This window comes from Solanum dulcamara, chromosome 10 (assembly GCF_947179165.1).
Source record: "Solanum dulcamara chromosome 10, daSolDulc1.2, whole genome shotgun sequence".
In the NCBI taxonomy this organism is placed as follows: Eukaryota; Viridiplantae; Streptophyta; class Magnoliopsida; order Solanales; family Solanaceae; genus Solanum; species Solanum dulcamara.
Genome location: NC_077246.1, coordinates 4,445,689 through 4,459,647, shown reverse-complemented (window position 1 = coordinate 4,459,647; position 13,959 = coordinate 4,445,689). Strand labels below are relative to the sequence as shown.

The window sequence follows — 13,959 nt, the reverse complement described above, 5'->3', positions numbered from 1 at the left end:
TAAGAATGAAGAAGTACTTAACACTCCACCACAACCCTTGTTGCAAGTATTTCATTTCGTTTTGATTTATGTGAACTTATTTAACTTAAGTACAAAATTCAAATAAAAAAAACAATGATGAAATGATTAAATTTACTAAATCTTGTCAACCTTTCTATTGACAATTGCAGCACGTCAGGGATATTTTTGATCTTTCACTTAATGATTTTAAGATAAAACTCTACCTTTTAATTCATTGTTTTTCCTAGAGCGAAATGCACGAAGAAAATGAAAAATGGACATTTATAATTCAATTAAGGATTTCACATTTACATTGTTTAAGATAAAAGAATAATATCTACACGATCAAATTGACAGTAACTATCAAGAAAGGGGAAGGGAAAAAACAACTAAATATATCAAAGAAACTATGCTCGAAAAGAATTTCTAGTTAATATATCGTCATATAAATTCTTAAACCTTGTCCTCCAGAGATAAAAGACTAATAACAGAAAACAAATTGAATCTAGCTAATTGACCTTATATGTACATTGTAATTTTCTGACGAAGGAGGTTAGGATGAACCTCCTTGTACACCCTAGCTCCGCCCCTGGCACTGTCCCCCGAAATAAGTTAATTTGAGAAATCATTTCATTGTTTGGATCACAGGCGAACTATTTCTGCATTTACGCCATTGCTTCCCAGGGCATCGTTTCATGCAATAACTTTCTGAATTGAGCAATGTCATGTGTAACTCACCTTGTTTTTGAAGTTCTCCAGAGAATGAACGAGTCCACCTGCATATCAGCACATCAAGGGGATAAATTGATGGTTTCTGGGTGATGAAGATGATATGCTCGCGGAGAAGTAGAGGGCTTTAGTCTTTTGAGAAGCAACCATGCATCAGATGCAGGACACCCCTGGTTCATTTCAGTAGCAACTGGAATTGGGGATTCCTCATTTAAATGCACAAGCATTGTTCCCTGCAAAACACATTGCCCAAGACATTCTCATGCACAGAGCTTATTTGTAATGTGAAGTAAAAAATTTACGAGATCATAATCCTTCAGCGAGTAACAGCTTTCACACCAGTAACTATTGAGTTATTAATCATAGAAATAATCATTTGTATTTTTTTTTATTTTATGATTCTTGTACATAAGATTTATAAAAGGATCGATATTTGGGTTTGACACAGTTTATTGATCAAATACATGCATTGTCATGCCATTAAGACCTATCCCTGGACGCATATTTTTCACTCAGACGTAGTTGCACTGTAATTCTTGATTCGAAAACACTTTTTATTGGGTTATCCATGTTTACTGCTAGGTGCAATTTTATATAACAAACAAACATGAACTTAGAAGATCCATGTGGAGTTTTCTATCAACAAATTTCCCTTCATGGATAGCAGTGAAATACCTCAAAATTAATCAAGAATTTCTGGAAACATTTCAGTGTCTCCTTCGTGTCACCGACTCTTTTGCTATCTGAAGAACTAAGAGCAGCATTTACCTCTGCAGGAGAAAAGCCTATTTTTTTCTGCACAAGCTGAAGCATACAAAGTTAAACAATAATCAGATTCTGACAGTCAGGGCTCCAGTCTTCAATAACTTACCGCATGATCTATAAGAATCTCAGAGATTAGGCTGCCATCGTCAACATAAACCCGAAGCTCGTATTTACTGCTCTGTTTAAACTGAAAGCCCTTCACACCAGTAAGAAAGCACTGCAGATTTAAGCCAGATCTCAGTTTCTTGCTAACATGATAGATAATTCTACACCATAATCCCAACTTTTGTCGCTAAAAATGAAACACAATAGAGTTCACTGTTTTGTATCTTATGGCAAAACACAATATTAAAACAGTCTTAAACACAATGGCTAATACCAACTCTAAATGCTCAAAAGTCAAGACAAGGCACAACGATAGCAAATGAACCAAATATGCATAAAAGTATGGTGGTAGGAAGAGGGATGCCAGTAATGGGAGTTTTCTTGATAGATTGCCATTGGATTAAGGAAAGATCTGCTCCTACTTAAGCAACTGTTATAGACAGTGATATGATCCCAGATAGCATGTACAACATTGAGGAAGATCTCACGATGTCAAAGGGGCCATAGACTTGTTTCAAGACCAAGAGCACCCAAGGATTGCACATTAAGGAGCTGTATGATCTTCAAGCAACAGTTAGAAGGTGCTTGGAAAGCTATTTTGAGGATTCTCTCAAAGACACCATGTTTGGAGGATTGAGGATTGCATGGAAGTCATCTCAATACTAAGAGCGCTAAAGGATTGCACATTAAGGAGCTGCATGATCTTAAAAAACCCTTATAAAGTACTTTGAGAGCTATTTTGAGGATTTGAATAATATATCATGTTTGGAGGCTTGAGGAATAAATGGAACAAGCCGAGGAGAACATTGCTGGAAAATATGAGTTGGCACATCGCACTGCCCTTGAGATTTGACCCGGTGCATTGTACCGAAGCAGGAAAATTAAAGTTGCATGGAAATCTCAGCTCAGCTAAATGCCCTGAAGCTATTGAGCCAGTGCATCGCACTGGTCTATTGATTGGAGAAAGTTTTTAGTTTGGGCAACTCGGTCTTCCCCATCTTAATGCAATAGTTATAAATATTAGTATCCTCTCTTTTTAGAATAGCTTTGGCATATTACAACAACAACATACCCAGTGAATTCTTGACGATAATTCTTTTCTCCTTTAATCTTTATATCTATGGGTGATTGATTTCATATAATCAATTGCTACCATAACATTCAGTTAGGATTTAAGATTCTTACGATTTGGAATTTCTATCTTGTTATTTTCATTAGATTAATTTGTAGAAATTATCCTGCTTGTCTGTATCCCCAATTAACTCATGTAAATTACAGCCAAGTGAAAAAAAAGACTCAATTACTAAGGGTAAGATAGAAGGGACACAATGAATTTTTTATATAGCAGCATCAGAGAAGTTGATATCACAATGGAAAGCAAAAATTACCTTAATTTTTCCTGTAACAGTGGAAGCACTGCCATTCATACCAGCCTGCTTAGCCGACAGACTAGCTAAGTAAGTGAAAGGGTTTTCCTTCTCACCAGAAAGTATAAATGGATGGTCCAACTCATCAACCAAATCAATTTCCTCAACATCAATTGCTGCAGTAGACAATGTATCTGGTGCTACATTTTCATTATGGACACTACCACTAGAGACAGGAACGCTTCCTCTGCTCCTGCTACTGGCAGATGTGGCAGGTGTGGCAGGTGTGGCAGGTCCACTTCTAACATCAGACAGAAGTTCCTCCACTTCCATGGAGGAAGAAGACAAAAGGACAGGGTCATTATGTTCCCTGCTAATTGGAACATCAATGCCTTCAGTAGCCGTGTCAGTCATATGGATATCCTCCGCATGACTAGCTGCATCAGATGAAAAGGTAGGCCCAGTAACCTTCATATTGAATGGGACAGAAACAGCAGGAGTTGATGGAAAATTAGATTGAGCATCTCTTCTATAAACAGGAGTGGTGATCATCGTAGCAGATGGTAGCCCAGGTGTAATCGGATGAATTTCTTCTGTTGCAGAAGTAGCAACGCCAGACGTTCCTGCACCCCAAACCGAAAGTTTAAAAGATAGATAAGTCTACTATTGCAGTACATGTCCCTATGAAGATTGAAGTAGAAAAGGTTGACACCCTATCCCCTTATCTGGCATAATTTCATGCACACGTTTTCTTTTTATAAAGTTCCTGGCGGCACCTTAAACACGAAAATAATTAATCTACTGAATCAAGTCGTATCATGTGTTACTTTCTCCTACAACATCCATTTACTTTCTCCTACAACATCCATTTACCAACAAGCAAGGTGTATTTGCAGAGGCACCTACAGACCCCGACGCCACACACATACACACACCCTTCCCCCAGAAAAAGATACAAACATATTTAATGGGTAAACTCTCACCTAAAGGATTTGTCTAGATACAAGCAACACCCTGACTCTTTTCTTTTTCCTTTTGGATGTAGGAAATAAAATTACATGGCCATAGTTTGCTAAGCTTATCAACAAAGACAAAAGAAAAAACAACAACAACAACAAACCCAGTATAGTCCCACCATGTGGGGTCTGGAGAGGGTAGAGTGTACGCAGACCTAACCCGCACCTTAAAAGGTAGGGCGGCTGTTTCCGAAAGACCCTCGGCTTAAGAGAGAAGAACAAGAGAGGAGAAACAAGGAAAAAAAGACATAGGTCAGTAGAGCCAGGCATATAGCAAACAATATAAAAAAATGAATAATGAGAGCGATAAAGTCAGGGTAGGAAAGATCGGGGATAAAGGAGCATTAACTACTATAGATAAAATAGGATACCCAAAGTAAACTGGGCCAACTAATATAAGCAGTAATCCCATGCAAAAATCATATGTTAATAAGCAAATGAGCGCGACTACGACTACTATGGAGAGAAGATAGGCCACCTAGCCCACTATCTTAGTCTGAGTCCTCCACAGCCTCCTATCTAAGGTCATGTCCTCGGTGAGTTGCAAATGTGCCATATCATGTCTAATCACCTCTTCCCAATACTTCTTCGGCCTCCCTTTGCCCCTCCTGAAACCGTTCATAGCCAACCTCTCGCACCTCCGCACTGGAGCATCTGTGTCTCTCCTCTTCACATGCCCAAACTATCTCAGTCTCGCTTCCCGCATCTTGTTCTCCACCGATGCCACTCCCACCTTGTCTCAGATATCTTCATTCCTAATTCTATCCATCCTAGTGTGCCCACACATCCACCGCAGCATTCGCATTTCCGCGATTTCATCTTCTGAACATGAAGTTTCTTAATTGGCCAACACTCCACCCCATACAATAGAGTCAGTCTAACCACCACTTTGTAGAACTTGCCTTTGAGTTTTGGTGGCACTTTCTTGTCACACAGCACTCCGGAGGCGAGCCTCCATTTCATCCACCCTGCACCGATACGGTGTGAAACATCATCGTCGATATCTCCATCTTCCTATATAATAGACCCAAGGTACTTGAAGCTTCTTTTCTTTTGAATGGCCTGGGTACCAAGCCTCACTTCCCCGTCAGCCTCACGCGGCAGGCCACTGAAACTGCACTCCAAGTATTCTGTCTTGGTCCTACTCAATTTAAATCCTTTAGACTCCAACGTCTGTCTCCGGCCCTCTAGCTTGTCGTTAACTCCGTTGTGAGTCTCGTCAATTAGGACTATGTCATCCGCGAACAACATACACCAAGGCACCTCACCTTGTATTTGTCTTGTCAAATGATCCATCACCAGGGCGAATAGAAACGGGCTAAGAGTCGATCCCTGGTGCAACCCCATCGTAATAGGAAAGTACTCTGAGTCCCCTCCTACCGTCCTTACCCTGGTCTTAGCTCCATCATACATGTCTTTAATCGCTCTAATGTACGCCACAGGTATACATTTCGCCTCCAAGCATCTCCATAGGACCTCTCTTGGAACTTTGTCATAGGCCTTTTCTAGGTCAATGAATATCATGTGTAAGTCCCTTTTTCGCTCCCTATACTGCTCCACCAATCTCCTTACAATATGAATGGCTTCTGTAGTCGAGCGCCCCAGCATGAATCCAAACTGGTTCTCTGAAATAGACACACTACTTCTCACCCTCATTTCTATCACCCTTTCCCACACTTTCATAGTGTGACTTAGCAGCTTGATACCTCTATAGTTGGTGCAGCTTTGAATGTCTCTCTTGTTCTTGTACACGGGAATGATTGTACTCCACCTCCATTCTTCCGGCATCTTCGATGTCCTAAAAATGACATTAAACGGCGCAGTCAGCCACTCCAATCCTACCCTACCTGCATTCTTCCAAAATTCCCCAGGGATCTCGTCAGGTCCGGTCACTTTTCCCCTGCTCATCCTACGAACAGCTCCCTTAACCTCCTCAACCTTTATTCTCCTACAATACCCAAAGTCGCGACGCCTATCTAAGTGCTCCAAGTCTCCCAACACAAAGTCTCTGTCCCTTCTTTCATTCAAGAGTTCGTGAAAGTATGACTGTCATCTCTGTCTAATGCGGGCTTCCTGTACCAGTACTTGACCATCCTCGTCCTTGATGTACTTCATTTGATCCAAGTCACGTGCCTTCCTCTCTCTCACCTTGGCAAGCTTAAATAGCTTCTTATCCCCACCTTTTTCCTCTAGTTCTGCATAAAGACGTTCAAAGGCTGTCGTTTTAGCCGCCGAAACTGCCATCTTCACCTCCTTATTCGCCATCTTATACTTTTTCATGTTCGTTCGCTTCTCTTCATCATCATTGCTATCTACCAACTTTACATATGCCTGCTTCTTTGCTTCTACCTTTCCCTGGACTTCTCCATTCCACCACCAATCCCCTCGGTGCCCACCATGGCGGCCTCGTGAGACCCCCGGCACCTCTCTAGCTGTTTCCCTAATGCAGCTGACTGTCCTATCCCAAATACTGCTCGCCTCCCCCCTACTATCCCACGCCCCCATAGCCATCAGCTTCTCCCCCATCTCTAGGGCACTAAACGGAGTCAAACGACCCCACCTAATCCTCGGTCGATCATCCATGACCCTCTTCTTCTTCTTCCTTCTTATCTCCAAGTCCATGACCAATAGTTTATGTTGGATCGTAAGATTCTCACTTGGTATGACCTTGCAGTCCTTACAGAGGCTTTTATCATCTTTTCTAAGGAGCCAGAAGTCTATTTGCGTCGCCGCCCTCGAGCTACGAAAGGTTACCAAGTGCTCCTCCTTCTTTGGGAAACTCGAGTTGGCCACCCTTAAACCAAAAGCTTTGGCAAAATCCAAGAGTGAGGCTCCTCCACTATTCCTGCACCCGAAGCCAAATCCTCCATGCACCTCGTCATAGCCCGTCGAAACAGACCCAATGTGCCCATTGAAATCTCCTCCTATGAATAGCTTCTCAGTAGGCGGTATACTGACCACCACTTCGTCCAAGTCCTCCCAAAAGCGTCTTTTTGTCTCCTCGTCCAACCCCACTTGCGGCGCATAGACATTAATAATGTTCAAGGTGAGCCCTCCAACGACTAACTTAATCGTCATCATCCTATCATTGGTCCTCCTAACCTCTACCACCTGATCTCTAAGCTCGCTATCTACTAAGATCCCTACTCCATTCTTAAACCTCGACTTGCCCGAAAACCAAAGTTTGTACCCATCCACCTCCTTAGCTTTAGGTCCTACCCATTTAGTCTCTTGGACGCAAGCTATATTAATCTTCCTCTTCTTAAGAATCTTAACTAACTCTATGGACTTTCCCGATAAGGTCCCAATATTCCAAGACCCTACTCTCAATCTAGAAGCTCCCTCAACCCCCTTAGCCCTCCCAACCCTGGCCCTCGATCCCAACCGAGAATATGACCCTAGTCTACCATCGCTCACTAGAGCCAGAAAAGCAGAAATACGCTACTGGAAGGGTACTCTCAGATAAACGGACGATCAATAGTATAGCATAAGTTAGCAATTGTTTAATAACAGTGAGACAGATACTTAATTTGGCACTGCAATAAATATTTATAGGCTAAAATATCAGAAATGGGCTATTGGAGGCACCAACTCCAAGTTAGTAAAACATGTTCACTGTCGAAACACTGTTCACTGCCGGAAAAGCATTGTTCACCGCTGGAGCACTGTTCACTCGCCGGAAAACTGGATACAAATATATGGTCAGCCTTGGAATGCAAAGGCGACCACCCTGGGAGAAAAAACGGAGTCAAAAAATGGCCGGAAACTGCCACACGCGTCGGCGCGTACAGCGCGTGGCGTCGCAGATCTGCGGCTTCTGGCGACGCGTGACGGCGCGTGGCTGAGCAGATCTCAGAGGAGCTAACTGGGGTTTGCTCGCCTGAGTGTTCCACACCTCATGGTGTTGTTGGTTTTGGCAGCAAGCGCAGAAAAATTGAAGAGAGAGTTTGTAAGCGCAAAGAGAAACTGATACAAATCAATCAATCAACTATGACTCCATCCAAATAAACTAGGTTAGCTGTATCAATCATCTATATCCACAGTGGTAACACGAATAGTCCAGTTCAGGCAATTGCTAACTTTACCACTTGGAGAACAGCGCTGAAGAGGATATAATAGGGTATTAGGCAAATTTGTCAAAGAGTCAAAGAGAGGCTGCTTTTTAACACATATTGCAAATATTCTGGTCATAACCTTTGTTGTCAAAACTGGTCTTCTTTGGTTGTGAACATTAAAAAACCTAGTAACATCATTAGCAAGAACATAGAGAATCCCATTCTTTCAGTATCCTTTCCTTCTGTCAAACAGGTAGACCACTACCAATCTTTAATTAATACACATGTGATCCAAACGGACCCAACCAGGGACATCACCGTTCACCACAGGATGAAGCAAGAGGTTATCTAGAACTTATTCCAATTTAAATATGTGAACCAATCTTTCATCTTGTAGCACTACCTATCATTGTGGAATAAATGTTCTGCTGATTAACACTCAAAACTATAGGAAAAAAACCAAAAAACAAAGCTTCAAACACAAGCTTGTACGGAGAGAAGCCATCAGAAGGAAGCAATCTGACAAAATATCAGCTTCTCTCACATAATAAAAGCCAGAAGATCAGCTTAACCATATCAGCCAAAGCAGCACATAGAAATCGTTAATTCCACTTTAAAAGCAACACCAAAAACAAATGAGCATGCAGTGCATATAAACATATCCTAGACTAACTGCAAATAAACTTTTTAGGATATCAAAGTACCTCGCTCATGAACCTGAAAATGCATACTTTGTCTTGAGGAAGTATCAGCTTGCTCTGGAGCAGTAACACCTTCTCGTGGCCATGCAGCATTAGTAGCTCTAGTTGCCAAAGGAGGAACCACTCCAGACCTTGTTCTGGCAATGGGCATAGATGAAGTGACTTAATCACCAAAAGCGACGACGTTGTTTCTAGCATAACACTAATAAATCATGACAAGATGCCTTATTCACTCATTTGAGAACCAAAGCCTATAACTGAGCAACAGATACCAAGTCTTCACTAGAAGGTCAAAAAACAAATGGACAGGAAAAAGGGGAGGAGGGAGGGAAGAGGGGGGGGTGTCAAAGTACCACTTTGCTAAGATACAGAGTAACAGCTCTTTTCTTTGAAACTTAAAAAAAAAAAAGCAGTTTCTCCGTATTTCAGAAACAGCTCGACTTTAACCTTTATGTTAGGACCATCAGGGTATTTATTTGACCTGAGAATACCCTTATTTGAACATCAACCACTACATCTTAATCCATGCTAGTTGGGGTTGACTGTATGAATTCTCGTTATCAATTTAATTATATTACAATATTCAGTCAGTTAGGGTCCTCTAACATTAGCACTAACCATCTACCTCTGTCATCCAAGTGATGACAACATTTATCTATGGCATCAACCAACAGAATTTGGTAATGAGGTCCAGACAGGAAATGTTTTCTTGGTCCTTAGTCATTCATACCTTTTCCCCCTTGGTGGCTTATTTATTTCATTAACTAGCCGCTGTCTTGCTTCTTCTAACTCTTCCACCATCCCACCCAGAAATTCAATTACTTCAGGGACCAACATCAGAAGTCCATGCCTAACGTGAACATTACAGATAGCAACCTGCAAAATGCAGCAGCGATCAATATGAATATGGAAAAAGTGTTTGTGACGAACACTGTTCTTATCAATCTTCATCTTGCAGATAAGACTTTTAAAGATACTTGACAAACTAATAAACAACATGGTAATTGGTATTCCTTAAACCTTCAGTCCAGAAGGAGCCAGAACCTCGAGATCTTTTATAGGCCTGTACTCCATCCCAAACACACGCTGAATGCCATCAGTCATGGACAATTTCAGACACCTCTTTATTCCAGCAGCTGCTTTCTGGTACCTATCTCGAAGAGGACAACTGATATTCACAATCTCATCTACCTTGAGGGGGAAGGGGATGAAACACTGGAATAGTCAGAGTCACATTAAAGGTATAGATTAACCAAAATTAAGGAAGCTTCTGGTACATTAAAGTTAATTCCAAGAAGTGACATATTTAATTATCAACCTTTCCAAAATGGATTTAGTAAGCAAATGTCATGGAAAGAAATTATTAAGTGAATGAAATTTGATTTCATAAACCCAAGATCATGAATGAGCCCCTTCTCCCTAATTGCTTTTAAATTTAATTATTGTTTTTTGATAGATCAACATTTTTTATAAATTTTGCACTTTTTTGCTGGCTAAATGCTTGAAGCAAAGTCTTCTTGATCACTCCAGAACTTTCTGGTTTGGCACTTAATGTTCCTAGTGTTACAAACAAGAAACTAAAGTCTGTTTCTAATAGATAGATAGGAGGAGACAAAAGACAAAACAATTGAAGCTCTTAAATACCAAAACTAACTGATGTCTGTTTCCAACTCCTTGCTCAACAAACCCAATTCTAGAGGTACCTTCCAAAGAAATTTCAAAAACTATAAGCTACTCATCCATATGAATATTGAGCATGCTTTAAGAAATTTCTTCCTCAAAATAACAAAAACTAAAATATATAAATTCTACTCAATGCAAATTTAAAGAAGTCCCATCCCTTTTGGTTGCCCATAGTGAATTTTGCCTTCCTTTCAGCTTTATATTGTGATAAACCAATGTATTAGATAACTAAATAAAGTTATTGAAGTCAAGATTCATACAGGTACTTCTATTATAAAAAAATGCATATAGATACTTCAAACAAAAGTTAACTAAGATGTCAAGTCATAGCCTTTCATTTACAAACATGAAAGTCAAACTAATTCAATTTATAAAAGGCAAATTAACAAACAACTTAGGGTTTTTCAGCATTACAATGTGTTTTACAAATGTACTAAACCCCAGCAAGCTGAATAAGATCCCCAGTCTATATCATTTTGTAAGCGCAACACAGCAGATTACAGACAGAACAGAGGCTAGTATTTGCGGAATTGTAGAGTTGCTCCATCAGTAACTCGTGAGTTTCAAAGCATGAAAACAACCTCCTTGCAAAATGCAAGAGAAAGGCTACGTACTGTATAGCCATGTAGGAGGAGAAATTATCAAACATCTAGCAATCCCGTCACCCTTGCTGCCCATGTTCTTATTTGAGAGAAGACAAAAGAAAAAAAAGATAAACTACACTTTGTCCATATGGATAGTAAGTAATAATAGCATGGCACTTCGACTTCCATATGAGTAATTTTTTGCATTTCCTTTTCCCTTAAAAGTTTTAGATTTTGTATCAAGAAAGCAGTATGAGATAAGGGGCATTCCTAATTTTCCTTACTTCCACTCTCCCCTACCCTGTACTAGCCCGGGAGCACCTCATTGCCAGTAAAGCTTCAACTTTTTTACAGAAAATTATATATTGAACCCATAACAATGATAAACTTTATCAGCATTTAGATTTTCACTATACCTGAAGAACAAAGGGCCCTTTAAGATCAACCAAATGCAGCTTGTGCACATCCCTTGGAAGCATTCCTTCACCACAAAAATTCATATCCGAGTACAAAAACTGCTCGAAACAAAGTTTCGCCTTCGTCGAATCATCCAATCCCGAAAACCCTCTTACTGATCCTTCAAGTCCTCCAACACATGATTCTAACCATTCCCTCCGCAATCTTAACCCTAATCCCTCCAATACCCGACCAATACCACAATACGAAGCTAGTACAACTTCAGAAACGTCGATGTTTGGTTCACGATTAGGTGTAGGATTTTGATTGGGAGAATTTAGGGTTACTGATTGGAAGTTAGTAGAAGATTCTAGAATTTCCATTTCGATGTTGTTAGGGTTTTCATTTTCTTCATTGCCGCCGGAGAGTTGTTGAGGTTCTTCGTCGCCGTCGTCTTCTTCGTCGTCGGAGGAACAGATGATTTGGTGGCGTCTTCTGCTCATTGTTTTTCCCTGAAAAATTTTCCCTCCAAATTTTTTTTGTTTGGGTTTTTCAATTTTAGCTGCCATTTATTTTGGGGGAGGGAAGCAATTGGGCTGATTAGTGGGCTTTGGTTGTCTTGGGCCGGGTTTGTTTTTCGAGACCATTTGTTTGGGTCGATTTACGCAAATATCCCTCTCCTTTTATAGTTGTTATCCTTACGACCGACTCCTTTGGGTGTGAGGTGCAATCAACCACTTGAATTATTGACCCTTGCTTGCCCCATGAGTAAGGGTATGCATGATACTGTAGATACCAAAATACTATATCAAAATCAAAAGTTTTAATAATGTATTTTCAATATTGTGAGCCCGTTTGGTTTGACCAACTTAAAGCCCTTTTGTAGCTTTTGGACGTGTTTGTCTAATGCTAACTTTAAGCCATAAAGTTTTTAAAGTCAGTCAAAAATGAAAAGTTAGGATTCCTAACTTTTTTTTTCTAAGTGTTTAAAGTCATTTTCTTTGACCATGGAAATTACTTTTATATCCCTTATATTTTAACTAAATTCTCAAACTACCTTTTTTATTCTTTTAACCCTAAAATTCATATAATTTTCCTCATTTAAGCATTTTTATCCAAACACCCAACTGCTTATTTATAAAAATAACTTTCAGCACTTTAAAATTCTAAAAGCACTTCATACATAAAAGTTACTTTTTTAAGTCCATCCAAATGGGCTCTATGATAGTATTTGGTACGGTATTTAGTATTTATAAAAAAAATATCAAAATAATTAATATATATATATATATATTAGTACAAAAATAATTATTTAAATGTTGGAACTTTGACCGCTCTATCCAGAGCTACGTGGGTGCCACGAGGTTCTAAAAATTATGTTGTGTATATAGGGTAGATTTTATATATTTTTGTACGTATACTAATTTTGAACCACCTAAATCAAAGAGGAGAGATAGCTTAATGGTACTAGACTGTCCAACTTGGGCCTGGAAGATTTAGATCTTTTCATATTAGACTCCGTTTATAGATTTTTGTTTTCATAACAAATGTTGGGCTGATTGATTACTCTGACCATTATTTTCATTCTCTTGCTTGTAAGATCCACACTGTTCACATGTTATTCCATCACCTCAGTTCTTTATTTTTGTTTCAAATGATTTGTTAAACGCGAGATTCAAAGATGTTTGTTCGTTGTTAATCGATTAAGATTACAGAACATGTTTATGTTGTTGTTTTCTGTCCATGTTCATGTTCTTATATTTAATTATGGACAAATATAATTGTGTTATGAAATACAACAAAATAAGGAGGCTAGAGTAGAAGATAAGAAAGGAGAACAAAGGAGAAAACATTTGTTGTGTATTGCAGTATCTATATATCATCCTTACATTGAAGAAGAAGGTTATTTGTAGCCATATGTAAGTGGAGGAAAAACATTAGTTGCCCAATAAAAGAAAATAGAGGACTATCCACTAATGCAAATTGGATAACCATTAATTTGGTTGATAACACTCCCCCTTGGGTGTCCACGTAAAATGTATCTCATTAAAAACTTTACAAAAAATAATATACATAGTAGTTATTTTGAACCCCTATAAATGTTGTGCCTCGTTAAAACCTTATTAGGAAAAATCCAGTGGGAAAAAGCCTAATGAAGGAAAAAGAGTACACACATCTGATAATGCGCCTTGAGTGCTGCCTCATTAAAAACCTTATCAGGAAAATCCAGTGGGACAAAACCTTGGCTAAGGAAAAGAGTACAACGCGTATTTTGCTCCCCCTGATAAAAACATCACTTAATATCTCGAAGACGACGCATTTCAATTTTGTATCTCATTTTCTCAAAGGTTGAAGTTGGCAATGCTTTGGTGAACATATTTGTCAAATTGTCACTTGAACGAATATGTTGGACATCTATTTCACCCTTCTTTTGAAGATCATGAGTGAAAAAGAATTTTGGTGAAATATGTTTTGTTCTGTCTCCTTTGATGTATCCTCCCTTCAGTTGAGTTATACATGCGGCATTGTCTTCATACAATATTGTTGGAACGTCTCTT

At 39.4% G+C, this 13,959-nt stretch overlaps 1 protein-coding gene across 2 annotated transcripts; it reads right to left on the bottom strand.

The window, feature by feature from the left end:
- Nucleotides 1-319: 319 nt before the first annotated feature.
- On the bottom strand, nt 320-11,962 carry LOC129871229 (recQ-mediated genome instability protein 1). Of its 2 annotated transcripts, none has more exons than XM_055946126.1 (8): nt 11,422-11,962; nt 9,759-9,929; nt 9,469-9,614; nt 8,742-8,875; nt 2,988-3,589; nt 1,601-1,711; nt 1,405-1,524; nt 320-962 (listed from the first exon to the last, which is right to left on the bottom strand). In XM_055946126.1, exons 1-8 carry the CDS (start codon nt 11,902-11,904, stop codon nt 792-794), a joined length of 1,938 nt encoding a protein of 645 aa, XP_055802101.1. In that variant the 5' UTR covers nt 11,905-11,962; the 3' UTR covers nt 320-791. The 2 variants fall into 2 exon arrangements, with proteins under 2 accessions (XP_055802101.1, XP_055802100.1); XM_055946125.1 differs by having other exon boundaries at nt 321-962; nt 1,405-1,533; nt 11,422-11,960.
- Between the last annotated feature and the right edge of the window lie 1,997 nt (nt 11,963-13,959).